The sequence below is a fragment of the Aulonocara stuartgranti genome, assembly GCF_965226115.1.
Source record: "Aulonocara stuartgranti genome assembly, chromosome: 19".
Taxonomy (NCBI): Eukaryota; Metazoa; Chordata; class Actinopteri; order Cichliformes; family Cichlidae; genus Aulonocara; species Aulonocara stuartgranti.
In genome coordinates, this window is record NC_138955.1 from 11,268,751 (window position 1) to 11,289,957 (window position 21,207).

At 41.8% G+C, this 21,207-nt stretch overlaps 3 protein-coding genes across 4 annotated transcripts in view; 1 reads left to right on the forward strand and 2 right to left on the reverse strand.

The window, feature by feature from the left end:
• Window positions 1-660: 660 nt before the first annotated feature.
• On the reverse strand, window positions 661-6,420 carry msl2a (MSL complex subunit 2a). Its single transcript, XM_082515147.1, has 3 exons — window positions 5,572-6,420; window positions 2,955-4,360; window positions 661-2,586 (listed from the first exon to the last, which is right to left on the reverse strand). The coding sequence occupies exons 1-3, from the start codon at window positions 5,711-5,713 to the stop codon at window positions 2,284-2,286; spliced, it is 1,851 nt and encodes a 616-aa protein (XP_082371273.1). The 5' UTR covers window positions 5,714-6,420; the 3' UTR covers window positions 661-2,283.
• Window positions 6,421-9,388: 2,968 nt separating this feature from the next.
• On the forward strand, window positions 9,389-15,164 carry pccb (propionyl-CoA carboxylase subunit beta). Its single transcript, XM_082515293.1, has 15 exons — window positions 9,389-9,667; window positions 10,212-10,331; window positions 10,424-10,492; window positions 10,585-10,641; window positions 10,770-10,883; window positions 11,097-11,207; window positions 11,391-11,499; window positions 12,713-12,833; window positions 12,912-12,993; window positions 13,088-13,211; window positions 13,297-13,404; window positions 13,613-13,713; window positions 14,030-14,128; window positions 14,214-14,313; window positions 14,418-15,164. The coding sequence occupies exons 1-15, from the start codon at window positions 9,422-9,424 to the stop codon at window positions 14,537-14,539; spliced, it is 1,683 nt and encodes a 560-aa protein (XP_082371419.1). The 5' UTR covers window positions 9,389-9,421; the 3' UTR covers window positions 14,540-15,164.
• Window positions 15,165-16,191: 1,027 nt separating this feature from the next.
• The window catches only part of stag1a (STAG1 cohesin complex component a), a 38,664-nt gene continuing 33,648 nt past the window's right edge, over window positions 16,192-21,207 (reverse strand). For both annotated transcript variants that reach the window (XM_082516258.1, XM_082516259.1), the window contains 9 exons: window positions 20,910-21,011; window positions 20,651-20,799; window positions 20,054-20,182; window positions 19,653-19,855; window positions 19,360-19,528; window positions 19,127-19,243; window positions 18,872-18,986; window positions 18,691-18,771; window positions 16,192-17,705 (listed from right to left, as the gene is read on the reverse strand). In XM_082516258.1, coding sequence (XP_082372384.1) covers window positions 17,682-17,705; window positions 18,691-18,771; window positions 18,872-18,986; window positions 19,127-19,243; window positions 19,360-19,528; window positions 19,653-19,855; window positions 20,054-20,182; window positions 20,651-20,799; window positions 20,910-21,011 — 1,089 coding nt within the window. In that variant the 3' untranslated portion in view covers window positions 16,192-17,681. The remainder of the gene's footprint in view (window positions 17,706-18,690; window positions 18,772-18,871; window positions 18,987-19,126; window positions 19,244-19,359; window positions 19,529-19,652; window positions 19,856-20,053; window positions 20,183-20,650; window positions 20,800-20,909; window positions 21,012-21,207) is intronic.

A 21,207-nucleotide genomic window follows, 5' to 3' on the forward strand; every position in this document is an offset into this window, starting at 1 on the left:
CGTTTTTTTTTTTTAAAGACTCGAAAGGACTTGAAATTCAAAGTTTCAGACTTGTGACTTGACTCGGACTTTTACACCAGTGACTTGAGACTCGACTCTGACTTGCCTGACATTACTTGAGACTTGACTTGAGACTTGAGGATAAAGACTTGAGACTTACTTGAGACTTGCAAAACAATGACTTGGTCCCACCTCTGTAAAATAGTTTGCTGACCATGTCAGTGCTGTGACTTATTCGTCAGCCAACTTGCCTGACCCAAACCCCGCAGGGGTATTGTCAGAAGGAAGAAGAGAACGGTAGGAGATAGCATACCCAAGAGATGAGCTGAAGGCTCCTATGAAAGTAACCTGATCTTCAGGAACACCTCAGCAGTGACAAAAATGAATCCCTTCATTCACTGATGCAGCAAGTTTTAGTAGCAACCCGCACTATTAAAATAAATTACCATTAAAAAGAATTTTCATGATATTCTAATATGTGAGATGTGTCAGATTATACTGTATTTTAAGTGTTTTCCAACACATTTTTACACTAAAGTGTAAAACACAAATCGTGATCCCCACATACTATATCACTACATGTATCCTGAAAACTACTGGATGGATTGCCAATAAATGTTAGTGAAGACGTTCATGGTTAATTAAATTTTAAGACAATACTGAAAAAGTAAAAAACTATCGTTTAATTCATGTTGTAGTACATGTTTCCATAATATGGCAGTGAATGTTTCAGCAATAATAGTCACTCCCCAAACAAGAGTTTTTACAGTTAAAAAAAAAATCAATACCAAAAACTTAATCAGGGTTCAAGTAATGCCCAAAAGAAATACATTTTGACACACACACACACACACACACACACACAGGAAGATGGGTCATATTATAATCTGCCTTCTAATTTCTTGCCAATAAAGAACCACCAAGGTGTGTGGGTGGCCTGCAGTCTCTTTTTGGTCACTGGACTGGACTAACAAACATATTGTAGTTACAGCCGAGACAGTAAACACAAACGCGGACAACACAGCATGTTGAGTTATGGGAGGGCTTCATTGTGATTTAACCAAAAGGAAAGACAGTGGTACCAAATCTTAAACGCTTGGTATCAAAAATAGTCTCTGAGTTGGTCTCCGATCAGTCTGAACACTACAAGTGTGTGGGGGAAAAAATCCATGGACAGAGCATATTTTATCTTGTAAATGACGACCTATGGCTTCGGTTTATCTATACACACAGAGTCATGTACAATCCCATAACCAAAGCATAACAGTAACTGTTTTTGAAGACAGTCAGCTGAAGTCTAAAACGGCAATACTGTAAACAACTGTGTGTGCGTGCACTGGAGCTGGGAGCCTCCGTGTTGGTGCTCCTATTGCTATGCTAAGAACGGTTTTAGTTGTAATTTGGCCAATCAATCAGACTAAGTCCTCACAACCCAACAACCGCCTCCCCACTGACATTACAGTAAATCTCACCAGGCACATACACACAAACACTTACACACACTCACTCACACACACACTTACACTCACAAACTGTGGAACCAGCCAAGTGCTTTGACATTATCTTGCTGCCTGTACAATGCCTGCATCAGTCAAGTTCATTAAGACAAATTCGTTAACATCCGACAGTACTTGGATTGAGTGAATTAATGAGCTAGAAAAGGCATACAGTCTTGTGTGAGACATACGATCTACATATATAAGTCACAAGAGTCCTTCACAATTATGGTGTGAACACACAGAGGGTTAAAGATTAGTAAGGGCTGTCCTGACACAAATTATGTATTTCTAAAGCTTAAGGACTAATACTCAAACATGAAAAATGCTGTAACCTTGATATGATGATGATGTAGTTGTTGTTGCACCAAATGTGGGGGGTAGGGGGGATTCACAGATACTCGAATACTTGTGAGTGTACACACAAACAAAACCTGTGATAAGTTTCTATTGCCTCTTAGAGTATGTCTGGTCTATGAATGGAAAAAAAAAAAAGCACCTGTGATGTACAGAACAGCCTAAGAACCGAGTTTAAGTGTTAACTAGAGACAGGCAACAATAAACACTGGCACACAGGCACAATACAGGAGGCTTTGGCACACCCATGCTAGTCGTACTACTCAGCATTTTCTGACACAGAAGGAAAGCAGATTACAGGACAGGACAGACCCATAGCTGCCTTAGATTTCCTTCCCCTCAATGGGGTAGGTACACGTTTTCTGACAGACAATGATGAGTTGTCACATTCTATCAGCACCATGCTGTCTATTTTTGGAGTCCCAGCCTCTCAGCCGATCAGCAACTCGAGGCTCTCCTCATAGTTGGGCTCTTGTGGGGGGCTGGGGGACAGGAAAGCTGTCGAAACAGGGGTCCCTGTTGCGGTGGCAACATTGAGGAGGGTGTTTGCGCGGATGCTGGTGGTTGCCGGGTTGCGGAGGGCGGCGGCTGCTGTGATGCTGGTGAGGTTGATACCAAGCGTAAGCCGCGTCTGTTCTAAGGCCTTCTCTGGCACTGCAAAGGCCTCGAGCTTTTTCTCACCATTGGCCATGTAGGAGTTCTGGCAACCTCGACAGATGCAGTCCAAGCATGCCTGCGAAAGATCAGAGAAAACAGACAACAGCGTTACTCTAGCTACACAGGGCCAGTGTGGCACAAACGATGCAAAGCTCTCAGTTTCTGATACTGTCACAAAAGAATACAAAAACCTGCCTTTACTAAGTTTGAATATTTATATATATCATATATCATGAATATATCATCTAACAGCAGACTAATACATCATCTATTTTTTCCATTACTTGTTTTCTTTGGGTTAGAAACAAAAGTACTAAAACATCGTTGTCATATGTTTACACTAACACATAAAATAGCAGCATGAACAATCTACACAAACTCACATAATGACAGCATTAATCTTTAAGCGTATAATGTGCTCATTTAATAGATTAATGGTTTTACCTTGCGGTTTGAATAACAGGGACAACGCTGTCCCCTGCAGGTCAACACAGACGGATTCTGAGTGGCTCTTCCACATTTACAGCCCTTCTTCTCCACTGGCTTCTTATATGGAGGCCTCGCAGGTGCTGGAGGTACCAGGCAGCCTGCCATCAACCGCTGGTCTTTGCTTCTTTCCTTTGTCTTGGAAGCGCCACCAGTGCGAGCCTTGACATGTGGCTTCTTAGGGCTTGGCTCCGGATGTTTCCTGGCACCTTTATTGTGGTTCGGCGCAGGTCGACTGGGCTTAGGAGGTGCTCCGTTGGGAAGCGATGAGTATGTGTGTGCTGGTACTGTTAGGGAAGGCGTGGGTGGATGTGTGTGCAATGTGTGAGAGGGATTAGGAGTGTGTGAGTTTGAGGAAGAGCCCTGCAGGATAGAAGCAATCGGGAGAGGTTTCACTTTTTCCCTGTCACTCTCTGAATGAGATCGTTTGCGGTTAAGGCGGACTGGTGGGGGCTTGGAGGCTGAAGGAGGGTCAAAGGAAGATGTATGTGTGTGAGCACCATGGCCTGCCACTGTATTAGTCCTGCCTGTTTGAATCTGTGTGTAGTTGTGAGCTGCATCCAGCTGTATGTACATCTGAGTGTGTGCTCTGTCCATAGCTGTGTGTGTGTGAGTATGTGTCCTAACCGGCTGTGTATGAAGAGAGTCTCGACCAGGTTGAAGGGGATCCAATGTCTGTAACACCTCTTCCACACTGAGGAGCAACACCTCCCCCTCCTCCACTTCCCTGCTACTTGAATCCCCATCCCTGAGTGAGCACACAGTGCCTGGTGTTGGGGCTAAACGTCCAGTGGTCAGACTCAGTTCCAGTCCTCCACAACCGGTATTGGATACAGACAGGCCTGCCTGTGCCTGCTCCTCTACCAGCTCGCATACCTCCAGCTCAGGAGAAGAGGGATCTACATCCTCCAGCACGTCTCCATTGCATTCCTGTGGTCCGTTGAAACAGGGAGGATCAGAGGAAGAGCTCTGAGGTACAGCTGAGAGCTCTGCAGGAGCAGGTGGTGCCTCTGTGGGCGTAAGGGACTCAGGAGCTGAGGGATTCACATCTTCGTGCACTAGACTTGGGTCTTCCATCTCGTCTTTGTGCGACAATAGCACCTCTTCTAGCAAAGCCATTACCTCTGGAGACCCTCCTACATGGTTGCTGACACACAACAGCAACGGTGAATGAATTACATAGAAGCAGAGCTTCCTGTAACACTGCACCAGTAAAGAGAGCTGTTTGTTCTCCTGGAAGGAGGAGTGGTCCTTACAACGGCTGCATGATGGCCTTATCTGCATTTTCTGGCCTTTACAGCCCAAGCAGACATAATGCTGACACTCTGGATGTGTCTGAGAAATCGGATCCTGAAGCAGTTTACCTGAGAAAAAAATGAGAAAAAAAATCCACCTGTTTAGTACCTTTGAACAAAGGCACAGTTACTATGGCACAGTATATAGCTGGCCATGAGACATTTATACTCAGCTCCACCTCACGTAATCATAGCTTTATAGAAACAGCTGTATTCTCAATTAGCTACAATAACCATTTCTTAATTATAATTCTTACAGATACATTTGTGATTTTTTAAAGCAACAACAGCTATAAACTAACAACTATAGCATAGTGGATTTTCACTTGGCAAGCAAAAGGTCCCCAGTTCAATTCCAGCTGGAAAGTCAAATCCCTTTGGGGTTGGGTCAGGAAAGGCACCGGCTTTGCCAAATTAAAAATGTGACAAGGGAGCAGCATAAGCATATATTATATCCTATAATGATATATCACTACCACAACATCACAGAGATGGAAAATATCCTGCTCTGTCTGATCAACAGTCAAGGACCCAAAAAAATGATCCAGTCAAAGTGAAATGAATCAGAGAAAGCTGCAATTCATAAAGGTGAAAAACCTGGAACAAGTGCTTAATTGATTAAGTTGGTATCAAAATATTTGATAAAAAGTTCAGTTAATGAACTTTTACCAATTTATCAACGACTTGTTCGGAATCTAGATATCAACTGAACTAGCCAGAACCATATCTGCACCAAGCAAATAAGAACCAAATGAGCTTAACAGAAATATTATTGATATTTACTGCTTACATAACCAAACATGTAATTCTGACTGAATATTTCACAGGAGAATTAAGCATAGCAAAACCACTGTCAAATAATAGGGAAAGGTCAAAAATGTTGTCGCGCATAGCTGTCAATATTGCCCGTCTCCTCAGTGCAAGCTGTGTCAGCTCATATATTCCACTAGCTAAGCGGGCTGGTAAATAAAGCATGAATAAGAAACACATGGCTCTGCAGCAGGCACAACAACGGAGCAGTCATCTGTCTTGTCAAGAGGACGGATGACTGGTGCTCCAGCCTCGGTTGCCAAGGAGACCACGGAGACAAGAGCGACAAATCGTGTCACAACTGCTGCGATCACACGCACACCCACGGACACTTCAGTCAATATTAATGGTAATTATTTTTTAATACAATTCAGCCAATGTATGGCTCAAAACTGAATACAGTGTCGCAAATAACATTAAAGCTGGACTGAAAGTGTGTTGTGTTGCTATAATATTCTCAAATCACTTACCACAGACAAGACATGCGAGGGACTTTCGGAAGAAGGGCAGTAGTTTGTACATCTCTGCGAAGGAATGAGGCTGCCGCGGGTCGCACTGCAGCACGGCCCGGCTGGCAGACACGTAGAGAGCGGTTGCATTAACCGGGTTCATGGCGATGTGCTCCGCAGCCTCAGGGAAACACGGTCCGAGGAAGGAAAAAAATCCAGCGGCTCGTCGCAACGTAAAGAGAGCCCAGCCTCAGGGTGATGGAGGGGATGCAAATTGTTCTAGCGACGCAACAATCAGTCACTCCAGTGTGTCAAAAGAGATGTTAATCATGAATCAGTAATATATACAATATGAAACAACGACCATGGTGAGGCGGTTATCGCTAAACGAGCACGTTAGCTAGCTTGGCAGGTGGCTACCTAAGGTTAGCATCACCGGTTCGCAGTCATTACATTTAACCAGCGAACTCTTTCATATCGCAGTTACAGTTCCTGTTAATTCGGACCTATTAGAGTTATAATTATACTCATCTCCAACAAAGTCTAAGGGCAAACGCTGACTCGAATGAGCAAATCACCCATAATTAAAAGGTTAGCATTACGTAGCTAACATTAGCTTACTGCATCAGCCGGACGTTTTGCACAAGAGATCATCGATGATAGCCATAGAGCCAATCTACTCTACAACTCAGTATCCTCGTCGATGTTTAACTGAACAACGGACTGGCGAGATCATGAATTCGCCGGGTCAGAAATCCGTTAACAGATTCCAGGCGCGCACTTGATGTAAACAAAGCTAACCAGCTAGCGTTAGCATGGCTAGTCGATTTAGCTAGCGAAGAGTCAACCGTATCACTAACCCCCCTGGGTGGCTTTATACGTCGCACGTAGGAGCAAAATGCGACCGGCTAAGAAAAATTCTGCAATTTTGGTACGTTTTGCTGTAATGCTCGGAGAGAGGTGACCGAAACATAGCTAACTTGCCGTTTTGCAAATGCATCAATCATTCGATTTTCCACTTTTCCTCGCATAAACCCCTATCGACAGGCATGATCATCACGCGAGATTTCCACTAGTTACCGTGGTTACCGCAGCGCCTTTCCCGTGTCCTCCATCGCTTTATTTCCTCACTGTAACGATTATAATTGGTCATAAACTACGTAGCAACACGCTACTTAAAATGTATTTTTATTTTAATAAGAGGGTGGAAAAACTTCCTTAAGCACGGGGCTACTTTATGCATAACAATTTACATTTTTGGGAATTTTACCAGTTTTTTCATATATGTATAGAATACATTTTTAATTCGCAAATAAACGCTGATTCATAGGCATTATTATTTTATTACAAATTACATGTAAGAGGGTTAAAATTGGAGTAACCGGGTTCTCAAGTTAACATGACTGAAAGGATATATTATGTTTGTCATTACTGATACAGTTACTGGACTGTATCTTTGGACACTGGAGAAATATAATTATATAAATAAAAGAAGGAAACTAAAAAATATATATCTTCTTTTGGTAATACGGGTAACAGGGTTGCATTGGTTAGAGTGTCACACTCAGTCGAGTCAGAAAAGATATAGCTAAAAATACAAAATATGTCAAAGATGACTGACCTTTGGTACACCCGTGGTGTTAGCACAAGACTCATGTCAAATTACTTCTTCTTTGTCGTGCCATCTCACTGTTTTGTCTCCTCGTTTTACGGGAATGCGCATATACACAAGGTGCAGAGCATATGAAGATGTTAAAAAAAACGTATGTAACTGTTCGAAGAGACATGTATTAACAAAACAAAAACAGAAAAGGTGGATTTACAACTTATTTTAACTGTTATACTTGACATGCAATTTGGTGATCATGAAGTTGGGGGTAAGAGAAAAATGCCACTTTGTATTTAAATCGTATTTTGGAATCGCTTAAAAACTACGTTTAGGGCAGGTATAATTTTTATGTATTTTGTGAATTCATTATTTTCAAATTCGTGGTTGAGACATAAATAACCCTGCAATTGTAGAGTGACAGCGCTAAAGCTGGCAGGAAGGTCTGCTTTACAATATAAACTCCCTGTAACATGACATCCAAGATGGGCAGAGCTCCTGCCCACCAGCTGTTGCGAGGACTTTCTGTTTTCTGATTGGCTGCACGAGCTCGCCCCCCTTTCGCTATTGGTCAAAATTTCATCATTTGACTCCCCGCCCGCTGTTGTGCTAGAACTTGCAGAAAATAATGACCAACTACATTATTTTCCCAGGTTGAGCAAAGTGTATAAAACACGACAAAGAAAAATCAGCTCACAGCTGCAGTAGATGAAGTAAAAAATATGCACACAAATGGGGATTTAAACTGAAATAACTAAACCAAAAATCCTCAAGTCATCTGTTTTTCAAGGCAGCAGAAGATCACAAAAATTTCCCTATTTGGGGCATGGACAGCATTTGAGCAAGTATAGACATCTATGTGTCATATGATTTAATATAGTGGACTATATAAATAATCTGAGAACAAATGTCAAAATATAAAATATATACTTTATTCTGGGGTTTCAGGGATACACCTGGAAATAGGGGGGGGAAGCTTTTAAGAAGCCATTCTCTACTGCTCATCCAGGTCAGGATTGCAGCTGGGCTGGAGTCTATCCCAGCTGTTATCGGGCAAAGGATTTAAGGATTTATAGGGTTTTCATTGTATTTCCAGCACATGTATTCTCATGAGCTGAAATTAAAATTTGCAATCATGTCAGGTTTTTCTTTTTATTATTTTAAATAGGAAATATTAAGTACAAATAAGACATAAAACAAACATGTGAAGAGGGTAGTGCAAAGACACAAGTGATTTATCACATCTGTTACCTCTGGCTGTAGCAGAGATTACAGAGCACCAGCAGAGTTTAAGTCTTACAGCCTCTGAGGAAAAGATCCTTCCTTAGTCTGGTGGTTCTGCTCTAGATCACAGCTTCCTGCCTGAAGGGGAGTCTTTCAAGAAAGAGGAGGCAATTTCCCTGCACCTGCTGGTGACGTCTGTGGTGGTGGTGGGGGCAGCTGCTACAAACAATAGTCTATGCAGCTTTCACCACCCTCAGCAGAGCCTTCCTCTCTACCACAGAGAAGCTCCCATGCCACACAATAATGCAGAAAAGCAGGACACTCTCTCCCACACATCTATAGCAAGAGGACATTTGTAAGTCTATTGCAGGGCTGATGCTTAGAGACAGGAAACCATTCACCTTCACATCCACAACTACACCAGCTGAGCTAGCATGCCTATTTTTGAACTGGAGTTGGAGGCTTGCAGAGTCACTCAGACATGCAAACTAAACACAAAGGCCCCTTTAAGAATCCTTTAAATTAAATGATGGAATTACTGAGTTATATTCCAGATGTTATTGTGACACATCTCAGGAGTATTTGAAGGCTTCGGCACATCTTAAGATAAAACCTCATTTGTTTGGGGTGATATAAAGGCAAAGAGCAAAAACTGTGCTATTTACAAGTATAGCTCAATGGTTTCAGTCTTTCCTGATTCTAGTGCATAGTTCAGAACTATATAGATTCTGCAGGCCTAGTGTTTTGATACTGACAGATGGCTCCTATGAATTTAGTGAAATACATAAGAACAGTGTAGCAGATCGTTTGTTAGTATGCACTATATCCCCTGACAGTTCTATTGAAGTAAACGGATATAACAAACAGCAAGTAAGATGTGAAAAAAAAACATGTTTAACTTAAAATTAAGCTCAGAAAGGGGTTTTCCTCCCTCTTTATTGATCGTCTCCCGAGCCACACTCCATTCCACTTGGTGGCGCCCCAACGCTGGCTTGTCAACAGACATTAAACACTAAAGAAGAAGAGCTTACACGAACAGCAATGATGGCGGCCATCAGTGTTGCTCGAAGCAGTTGCGGACTGATAAATGGTTTTAAGGTGTCCTTAAGGAGCGTGGCGCGAGTAAAATATGGCGCAGTATCGGTAACAGTACCGCAGACGAGTTTGCATCGGTCGTGCCGCTGGTACTCCGTCAGCCACCTGTCCGTTAAAGAGAGGATTGACCAGAAGCGAGAGGCGGCACTGCAGGGGGGAGGTCAGCAAAGGATAGAGGCACAACATAAAAGGGTAAAATCAGCTATCGCAGACCGAGGCTGTTATGTTTTATATATTAACACATATTTCTTTTAATTGTATAATATCATATGCTTCAAATGCATTGGCAGCCAGGAGGTTGGTGCTTTAAATGTCAGGCGCAGGGGCTTGTTTGTTTTGCTGGTCTCTCTCACACCTCTTAAACAAAAGTTTATTATTATCATTGTTATTATTTGTTTTAGCCCTGAAAGGGTTAATTTTATTTAAACAACAAACTTCACAATAACAAATGTTTTTAAGGTATATGTAATGATTTATTTTATGAGATTGGGATAAACCTCTGACAATTAAACAGCTCACAAACTGGTAAGGGATTAAATAATAAGACCTGACAAATTAGGGAAGTAAACTCCTATAAAGAGGCAGCTTTGCTTATGGTATGCAACACTTGAAACATTGATCTAAAGCAACCAGACATTTCAAAACCATAGCTTTTGCAGTGTGGCAGGCAAACTTTCTGATCGGTGACATATCTGATGCATGACTGTAATAAATTTACCATTGTGATGCGGTCCAGGGTAAGCTGACAGCCAGGGAGCGAGTGCAACTACTGCTTGACCCTGAATCCTTTGTAGAGACGGACATGTTTGTGGAACACCGTTGCGCCGACTTCGGCATGGAGCAGGACAGAAACAAGGTATCAGGTCGTGCACAAATACCTCTTGCAGCAGCGTGTTTCTTATTTTGCGACATTTTCAGTGAATTTTGATCATTTTTTTTCTCTCATAGTTCCCCGGTGACAGCGTTGTGACAGGCCGAGGTAGAATCAATGGCAGGCTCGTTTATGTTTTCAGTCAGGTACAGTGTTCATTCATTGTACAGAAAAACTATATGTGGCAACTCGATTTTATGTGACAATCTCTTTGTCTTGCACTCTGTGTTTTTTGCAGGACTTCACAGTTTTTGGCGGAAGTCTGTCTGGAGCTCACGCACAGAAGATATGTAAGGTATACAGATGTTTCACAGTAACATTAAACATCGTGTTTGTCAGCTGTGAGCAAGTTAGCATCTGTATGGGTGTGTTTGTCTTTGGTCATTTCCTCATTTGATGTGCCACTTTTAAATCTGTGGTCAGATCATGGACCAGGCCATGACGGTCGGGGCTCCGGTAATCGGGCTGAACGACTCTGGAGGAGCTCGGATCCAGGAAGGAGTGGAATCTCTAGCTGGATATGCAGATATATTCCTGGTATTTCATTTATATATTTTTGTGCAGACCTTTTCATGTAAATCAATTTTAAAATGTCAAGTTTTGCACCTGACGATTTTTTGAGCTCAGAAGCTTGAAGCCCTAAATTCTTTTCGGTTTAACATTCCACATAAATGGCGGGAGTCATGTCCGTAAACTCATCATCAACAGCTGGTGTCGTATTTCTGACACTGTACGTGTTCTTGTTTCCAGAGGAACGTGATGGCTTCAGGAGTCATCCCTCAGATCTCCCTCATCATGGGTCCGTGTGCAGGAGGAGCCGTGTACTCTCCTGCTCTCACAGATTTCACCTTCATGGTTAAGGTATGTAGCTGACACAGTAAAATCCACTGTAGGTAAAATATTAGTTTTATGCTATTTAAGCTGCAAGAAATATGAAAAAGTCCTGAAATATTTCCAAACTGGCACGCAAATGCTATTTTGTGTTTAGAGAAGAGATGCATTCAATTCCAATAAGCACAGAAACATTTGTGTTTGTGTGTTTAGGACACGTCATACCTGTTCATCACAGGGCCTGATGTTGTCAAGTCTGTCACCAATGAAGATGTGACTCAGGAGGAGCTTGGTGGAGCCAAAACTCATACCACCGTGTCCGGTCAGACTCTTTTTAGATGTGTGGATGTTGAAGAGTTTTGTAAACTAAGCTGTAGCAATCACTGGTGCTTTACCAGCACTGGCTTTAGGTTTGTCATATTTACCAGTGTGAGCCTGTCTTGAGCCACCCTTCATTTCCACCTTTGGGGCGATTGTGGCTCAAGAGTTGGGAGTTCGCCTTGTAATCGGAAGGTTGCCAGTTCGAGCCCCGGCTTGGACAGTCTCGGTCGTTGTGTCCTTGGGCAAGACACTTCACCCGTTGCCTACTGGCGGTGGTCAGAGGGCCCGGTGGCGCCAGTGTCCGGCAGCCTCGCCTCTGTCAGTGCGCCCCAGGGTGGCTGTGGCTACAATGTAGCTTGCCATCACCAGTGTGTGAATGTGTGTGTGAATTTTTTAAACACTTTTAAACACTTTGGCATGCATAAAATTCTATGTTTTGCACTAAGAAGTGATTTCCAAAAACTGAATAAGTGTAGAACAAAACAAGAAATAACAGGCCTAAAAACTATTTGCTGCAAATAAACTGTATGTGAAAGTCATTAAGAAATTGGAAAAAAGAGACCTGACACAGTTTACAGCCATCTGTAAAACACAGTGGAGGATCTTTCGTGGTTTGGGGATGAATTTCAGCCAGTGGTTTTGGAGATTTTGTCTGGATTGATGGAATTATGAACACAGAAAAAGAATGTAGTTCATGATCCATCGTACATGACCATCTGGAAAGCATCTGATTGGCATGAACTTCATTTTTTAGTACAACAGTGATCCCTGCCAACACACAATGGAAGCTGGACCTCAACCTTATTGAAGGAGTATGGGAGAATGTTGACAGAGAATTGAACAAAAAGCTGCCAACATCCAAAGAAGAGCTTTGAATGTCCTTCAGGAATTCTGAAGACTACTTAAAGAAACCTTACTTAAGTTCATGCTGTGTTGGAAAAATAAAGGTAGTCATACCAAATATTGACTTTCAGGCTTGTTAGAATTGTGCAAACCTGCTTTTGCTTTATGCAGTTTTCATTCTTGTTTGCATGTTTCTTTTGCCTATTTTCCCAGCACAATATACAGAAATGAGGGGTGGTTTAAGACTTTTTCACAGCATCTTTTTAAATCTGTTTAGCAAATGAAATCTAATCAAGCATTACTGCTCAAGTCAGGGTGTTTAACTCGTCTGAGAGAAACTCTCGTTAAAATGTCTTATTGCTTTTTCGTAGGTGTGGCTCACCGTGCTTTTGAGAATGATATTGAGGCTTTGCTCAACCTGCGAGAGTTTTTCAACTTCCTGCCACTTAGCAATCAGGATCCCGCACCTATCAGGGAGTCCCATGACTCTAGGTAGGCAGTAACCTTTGCCCTCATTGAACTAATCACAAATCCCATCCTTTTTTGTCTGATGTCTCATTTGTTTTTCAGCGACCGTCTGGTACCATCATTGGACAACATCGTCCCTTTAGAGTCAACTAAAGCCTACGACATGTTGGACATAATTCATGCAGTATGCGCACAAACATACACCTTCTAATATGTACCACAACATCTCATTTCCTTTTTGTGTGTGTTTAAAAAAAAAAGTTCTTTTTCTTAATCAGATAGTAGATGAGAGGGAATTCTTTGAGATCATGCCCAACTACGCCAAAAACATTGTGGTGGGATTTGCCCGTATGAATGGACGCACTGTGGGCATTGTGGGTAATCAGCCCAAAGTAGCTTCAGGTAAGAAAAATATGTGAATAACTAACAGTTAAAAAAAAAACCCCTCAATCCATTCAATCCATTTTGTACTTGTCTTGTTTGTCAGGCTGTTTGGACATCAACTCCTCAGTGAAGGGAGCCCGATTTGTTCGCTTCTGTGATGCTTTCAACATTCCCATCATCACGTTTGTGGATGTGCCAGGCTTCCTGCCAGGTATTCTTGGATAATATCCTCATGCATGTACACACAGGCTGCAGTTATGTGCAGGGCATGTTTGCCATGCTGAAGTTCATGATTTAATCGGTTTAGTTTAACGACCAGTGATTCTCCGGTGAGTTGGATGAGACTGAACAGACCACCTGTAGAAAATCTGATAGTCTGAACTCCTATCCAATAGAACTGCTGTGTTTTCTCTCAACAGGCACAGCTCAGGAGTACGGAGGCATCATCCGACACGGAGCCAAACTGCTTTTTGCTTTTGCAGAGGCCACAGTCCCAAAAATAACCATCATTACCAGAAAGGTGTGTGAGGTTTCTATTGCACATCTGGCTCAGCTGTTTGTTGTATAATGCCCTGCCTACAAAAAGCACCTCCAAGTTCACTGCCACGTTGAACTGCGAGCAGTGATGATAACTCAACACCCCAGTGGGGTTTTTTTTCAGAATAAAAGCCTCTGTAATAATTTCACTGGAATCTTTTGTCTGAATCGGCTACAAAAAAACAAACAGCTAACTTAGCATTTTATCAGTTTTGATTATTTTACATCTGCATTCATTTACTGTCTGAAATGCTGCTTGTTGCTGAATTAATCCTTTTATTTTGGTCTTTGCATCCCAGGCGTACGGAGGAGCCTATGATGTGATGAGCTCAAAACACTTGAGAGGAGACGTGAACTACGCCTGGCCTACAGCTGAGGTCGCCGTCATGGGTGCCAAGGTACACATTACCTCTAGGTTTTTTGTTTGTCCCTTTCTCTCTGCTTCCTTTATTTTTACAGTTTTAATTTCTTTTTTTTCCTCAGGGTGCCGTTCAGATTATCTTCAGAGGAAAGGAGAACCAGGCAGAAGCAGAGGCTGAATACGTGGAGAAGTTTGCTAACCCTTTCCCAGCTGCTGTCAGAGGTAAATCTGCTTTTTTTTTTTTTTGACTGTTCCTGCTCTTTATCTGCTGACAGTGTATGCGGCAACAAACCGAGTACATCTTTATCCGACTGTGCTTGTTTTAGGTTTTGTGGATGACATCATCGAGCCAGCGACAACTCGCAAAAAGATCTGCCAAGATCTAGAGGTGCTAGCCAGCAAGAAGCAGGTCAACCCCTGGAAGAAGCATGCCAACGTTCCTCTGTGAAAATGTTCTCCACACTAACGCTATGGAAAGGCATTTGTATTGACTTTTACATTTCAAATGAAATTGGGGGTTTTTGCAGACAGCAGATCAGCAAACTCAGTTTTCACTGTTTTCTCTCACCCACCTTTAACGGTACCCCGTGATATTGGGAGCCTGTCTATTAGATTTAGTTTACCACTCCACTGAAAGCAGCAAGTGAAGATCACTCCTGATTTCTGTTAAGTATAATTGATTTTGTATTTGGAGCACTTGCAACAAAATCAGAATGTGTATCTTTACTACTTTATAGTTTATATTAAATCCCTAAAAACATCTGAAATAAATGACCCCGTAGTCACACACAGTGGTCATATTGGCAACTACTGTTGATATGGCTATCTAAGAGGCCAGAGATTTAGTGTTAGCAGCAAATGCAAACAAACTAAAGTTTGTTATCATGTGCAATGTTTTCAGAGTTGTTCATATACTATATATCAGTTTTTTTTACAGTTGGTGCTTTCAAAAGGCACCTAAAGCATTTGATGTCCTCCATTTAGGTCAAGGAGACGTCCTTACCAACAGGAACTGTGCCTTTTCTCTGTGGCAGGCTCTGTACTGTCATCTGTAAAATAAATCATGGCCTCAATATTCTGCGTGTTTATTCATTTTCTTTGTTTTAAAAGTCATTATTGCCAGAGACGCTGGATCATATCTAGTGGAATCTCAGCCATTCTTTTAAGTGTGCATGATCAGATCCAGCTCCCACAACAGACACACAATGGGATGGAGCTGGTGTAGTCTCATAGTTTAAGGGTAAATGGTCATAGCTGAACCGGTCACAGTTTTCAACGACTTAAAGGGCATAAAGTCTGAGGGCCAGCCTGTGTACAAAATTGATGAACTACACTTAATCGATACATTTTGACTCTGTTTTTTATTTAATTTAGTTTCAGTTTCCATAGTCAACTTTGTGTCCATCAATACCTCATCAGGCAAACTATAACATTTTTACTAAACTATCAAATACTAAAATTAAGGATATGGGTTAGCTAAAATATTTTAAATCTAATTTTAGTTAACTATAATAACCTTGCTCTTGGTCACCGTTTTGGCTTTGGCCTCTATGTTCCAGTGAATCTTAGCGTTTCAGCTTGCCAAGGCATTATGGACAATTGTATCCTTCCAACTTTGTGTAGACAGTTTGAGGAGACACATTTTCTATTGTAGCATGACTGTAACCTACTAAACAAAGCAGGGTCCATAAAGGCATAGTTGGATGAGTCTGATGTGAAGGAACCGGACTGACCCATGCAGAGCTCTGACCTCAACCCCCATCAAACACCTTCAGCTTGAACTAGAATGGATACCGTCAGCCAGGACGTCTCGTCTAACATCCAGGTCCGACCTCGGAAATGCTCTTCTAGATGAATGGGCAAAAAAGTCATGCTCAGGTGGCTTAAGACTTGTCTATATATTGTACCTTCGGTTAATGTGTGCCTATTCAGAAGACCTATAAGATATAAAACTAGGACTCTGATAAAGGCCTAATATATTCAATAATCTAAAAAAAAGAAATCCATATTGTGGTTTTAAGGAAGGTTAACTGTTCATTCTTCACATTAAACACACAAGTGGAAAGCTGTATCTGACAACAACAGACACCAGCCCATGAATTGATTACAGATTTTATTTTATTAAAAAGAATTTAGGTTCACAGAAAAAAAACAAACAGGCTTTTACAGTATTTTGGGGCAAATGATGTCAACTGCACTGCAGAAAAGATCCAATTGTCTTTGATTTTTACAGGACTGCAAACCAGCCAGTGAATAAAGGTTGTAAATATTGAACTGGGGTGGTGGCGGCATGGCTGAACACATTCAAAACACATTCAAACAAATCTGTCATACATAAAGATCCATCACTGCACTGGATATGAACAACAAGTTTTCCATCTTCTGAGTCTGTTAACACTGATTGCAGGTAGCAAAATGTTTTCACCTGTAAAATGAACAAACTGAAGAGTGAACTGCGAAACGATTGCAATCAGACCTACAGCGCTTGGAAGCTGGTATCATCGGTATCCGTTGGATATGACTTACAGGTGTGGAGGGGAGGGGCTAGAATATACTTTTTAGTATGTAGGCCACAATTTGGCAACAAACAAGGTACATATTCAAGAAAGAGCTGTACAAACATCAGACAAAAACAAAAACACACTTGATTTAAAACTTTAGTACTAAAGCTACAGAATTGAAAATATGTCTTTTTTTTTTTTAACTTTTTTAAAATTAGTTCAAAAAGCCGCTATTTAGGGGTTGGAGGGTTGTGTGTGCAGAAGATTTAAGGTGTGGATTCTCTCCGTGGTCGGTCAGATGTGCATCTTCACTGTTAAATAACACAACTCTCTCTTTGCTTTGACACCACATGCACACACGGCAGCTGCATCACGTCCTCCAGGTCGGTGTACAGCTGTCGACCTCTGTGTGCACATCCCACTGCCTAACCGAGGTCACCACCAACACTTCACACGCATATCACGCACCAGCACCAACACATACGACGACTCAGAGATGGCAGAGAGAGGAGACGGGGCAGTGGGTGGTATTAAGAGCAAAGATATAGAACATTTAGTTGGATTTAAGATGGGGTGAAGTGCAACACCAAAAGAGGGGGGTGGGGGCTGTACAGAGTGTTACGCTGCAGACTGGGAGCCGAAGCAAACAACTGTACATGTGTGTAACGGGGGGAGGCGAGGGGGGAGGGCTGTAAAAACTGCGAGTACTTGTCGGCCGGCTGCAGGATTATGCAGCCAGAGCGCCATCAGAGGTACTGCTAACAAATGCTAAACCAACAGGCTGAAGAGGAAGAGGAGGAAGAATACAAGCAGGACAAGGCTCTTGAATAGTTCAGACTACACTGTGGATCCTCCGATCCGCCTGACTGAAGAGGGCGGATCCTTGCCTCCAGGTGAGATCCTGCAGTTTCAGAAGATCCTCTTGAAAAGCATCCTTCCATCATGTCTTACAGAGAAAGAAAAGTACTTCAAAAATGATTTTTTTCTTCATCTTACGAGTCTTGATTGGCAGGTGATCTGGGCTAAACCTTCCTCTTCCGTTTACTCCTGATTAGCATCCTGATCTTAGGATCTTTTCCAGTTTCCAGATCAGAACATGGGCATGCTGAATCCCTGGAACAATGAAGAGGAGAAAGTCAGAAAACCTTCCCCCCCAAAAAAAGAAGAAGAAGAAAAAGTACATGCTCTATATAAAAAGTGCGGCAGTGTTTGCTCTTTTGCTACTGAAGTTCACTTTATATGCAGGGACTTTAAAATCTCACCTTTATGTCTGTACTGTGAAAAAGCCAAAATGCTTTCAGAATAACTTAATTAATTTTTAATCAGTGAAACTGATTTTGATGCTTAAAATTGTTGGTTTGCTTAGCCATTTCTAAGATCAAAAGTTCTTAATTACCACGAGAATTAACTAAAATACACTTTGATGCCAGAATTTTGGTAAAAATATTCCAAATGTTAACAGGTGTTATTGTTCCAATGGCAACTTTTCAGAAACTATCCATCCAACAATTGTGCTGATTGATGAAATGCATCTATTTGACCTCTACTCTGGCTTTGGATTTGACCTTCTTAGAAGCAGGAACTGAAATCCGCTGGTGCAAATTTACAGTACTTATTTTTTAAAAATACTAATATAATACTTTTCATCATTAAATAGTCTGTTTGTGGAACATCTATAAGTGAAACCTGCATGTCTATATGTCATAATATTGTGTGTGCATTGTTAGATTGAAAGCCCTTGTTTGAATTAATAAAACTACATAAAAAACTTTAAGTGCTCAGCTGAAGTAAAAAAAAACAAAAAACAAGTAACCATAAACAGATGACATAGAAGACATAAGCTTATAATCTGTGATTAATGCACATGAGTGTAACGTATGAAAAAATTATATATCTTGGAAATGTTAGCCAATCAGATATATTTTAAACAGAAGCTGAAATTTGTTAGAGAAAGGACTTCTTTAAATCAGTTTTTCTGTGCTTTTGAATGCTTAATTTCTCCTCTTATCCTTCATTACCTATAGTCTAACTTATTACTATTTTATTTTTATTTTGTTCAGTTTTCTTTTCGATATTTAGTTGGCAAATCATAACTTACCGACTCGTCTTCAATCATCGCTGCAGAGTCAAAGAAGTCCGGTCTTAATTCCGCTCTTTCACGTCTGTTCCTTGAAGGTGGCTGTAAAAGGTCAAATATTTTGTAAGAAGCCATGTCACAACCAGAACGAGAAAAAACCCCTGAAACCTCGTATCAACTAAATGAATAGTTTATAACTGACCAGGTCGATCACCATGGTGTCTTCAAACTCCTCGTTCATGTCCTCCAGCTGGCCCCGCGATGACATCATCACATCTTCAAAGATTGGCTCCGCGTCATCCTCCATCAGCCCACGCCTGAAAGGGAATGCCAGGTTACGATATTTTGGTTACTGTGACTTTTAGGGTGGATAAAGGTTTGGACAGAATTTGTGTTTCCACTTTTACCCAACATCTTCACAGTACGCTTACGGTTTATGAGCAAAATACACACTTACACAGTCTGCCGGACACCCTGATTGCTGCGAGACTTGATGTAGTTCATGCCTGTTCGGTCCTTCCTATTCACCTCTTCTATCTTCTGCTGGCCGAGCCATGACATCTGCATCTGAGGACTGAGGACAAACGAAGACACATGTCCATTAGTTCTGCTGCTGTCTTGTAACTTTAAAAACTGGGCTAACGTTTCTATGTGCATGTGCACCTACGGACAACATGTGCATGAACCCACTTGTGTACGTAATCGTTCTCTGATCCTGGCTCTGAGTCTGGGTCAGGCATGTGCTCTGCTGGTCTGTTCTCTCTGAGGACTGTTGAGGTGAGCTGAGGAGTCTGAAGTGCCCCGGGTGTCTGCAGGGTGTCATTGCGCATCATCCACGAGCCCTCTACGCTACTCTCCTCTGAATATGAAGCAAACAGAGTAATTTCAGTTTCAGCAGCAGGAGTAAGTGTCTCATCTCCTTTAAGAGATCAAGTTCAGTTAGGCCACCCCAATAAAATGGGCAATCCTTCATCTCTGCTCACCCTCAATACGTTTCTTGTGGAGTGGCGGTCGACCCTTCTTGCTGCGGACTGAGCCGGTCTTGCTGCTTGAGCCTGACGTAACAGACATGTGGTCCTCGTCTCCTCCTGTCAGCAGGCTGTTTCTGTAGGAAATCAGCGGCAGCCACACGTCCTCCCGACGCTCTGACATCGACTCTGACATGAACTTCTCCAGGTACGAGTGGCTGTGGAGGCAGCAGCATTTTATAGCATTATCCTTTTTCTTTGACACAAATCCCGTTGGGGTTTTGTCAGGAAGGCCATCCAACATAAAAACTGTGCCGAATCAAACATGTGGAGCTACCAGCTGTGGTGGAGCAGGGGAACATAGGTATATAAAAGCTGGAGTATTAGCTGATGATAAATTGGATTGAAGTACTTACACTGTCTTTTTGTCCTGGCGGATTAATTTCGAGGAGAATTCACTCAGGACTTCCAGGAAGGCCAAGTTTATAGGAGGAAACTCTGGTCCTCGAGGATTCTGGTACTTAAATGCAAACTCTATTCCATCCCTGACACAATGGAAAGACAACAGAGAGGAGAAACAATGAGAGATGACAATAAAGAAAGCAACACAAAGTTACACGAGTACTACAACTTTACAAACAGTTGGTGTATATAACAAAGACTCTTTTAACCTCAATCTACCCTGATTAATTATTAACGGTGTATTTTTTGTACTAACTTAATTCATGTAACTTTAAAAGCAAATAAAAACTTGTGTCTGCTTTATGCTTCCTATGTGATTCTAAAACTGGTCGGTAAAAGTTTACTTAACGTTTTGCTCGCAGGCTTGAATAAGTTGTTACAATTATTTAATTTCACATCCCGAACATGCAAGAATTAACCAAAATCCTGCATCAATTATTGGTATTTCAATGTAAAGACAAATTGGAATCACTCATACTCTTTTAATTTATGCTACAAGTATCAATCTACAGCTTCCGTTTACAGAGACACCACAGCGCTCGTGATCTCACTTGTGTAGCGTGGCGACAGCCTCTCTGGTCTTGATCTGATCCAGGCCAAAGGTGAGGGCAAAGCGCCGGGCGAGCTCCTTGATGCCGCTCACGTGAGAAGACGTTCGGTCCAGGTTGGGACCCTGATCCTGCAGCAGCTCATTGAACAGCTGCAACACACATATGAGTGCATAGGAGTTAGTGGGTATGCACAGGAGAGCACTTGTAACACAGAAGTACACAGAAGGAAGCTGTGTAAAAAGCACCATCACTGTCTCACCTGCTGCAGACTGAGGATGAGTGTCTTGGCACAGAGGATTTTGTCCGTCTGTCTGGTTTTACTGAGAGTCTCCTTGATGATGTCGCCATAGTCATTATAATACTGAGGCAGAGAAACGAAACTGTTAATTCGCCCAAGTTGTCTGAATTAATGCACTGAATCTCATATCACACTCAGATTTGCATCAAAGGTAAATTTAGGTGAATTAAAACCTTTTTTTTTCAATTCCACAGTAAATCAGCTCCATTGTTGTCTCAGAAGTAGCCACATTTATATCATAATGCTAACATTAACATAA

Coding starts and splice junctions, on each gene's coding strand:
- pccb (XM_082515293.1), top strand. CDS start 9,422: ATGATGGCGGCCATCAGTGTTGCTCGAAGCAGTTGCGGACTGATAAAT. Junction 12,994..13,087: donor TGTTGGACATAATTCATGCA/GTATGCGCACAA, acceptor TTTCTTAATCAG/ATAGTAGATGAGAGGGAATT. Junction 13,714..14,029: donor TAACCATCATTACCAGAAAG/GTGTGTGAGGTT, acceptor TTTGCATCCCAG/GCGTACGGAGGAGCCTATGA.
- msl2a (XM_082515147.1), bottom strand. CDS start 5,713: ATGAACCCGGTTAATGCAACCGCTCTCTACGTGTCTGCCAGCCGGGCC. Junction 4,361..5,571: donor CCTCGCATGTCTTGTCTGTG/GTAAGTGATTTG, acceptor TTTTTTTCTCAG/GTAAACTGCTTCAGGATCCG. Junction 2,587..2,954: donor CCTGTTATTCAAACCGCAAG/GTAAAACCATTA, acceptor GATCTTTCGCAG/GCATGCTTGGACTGCATCTG.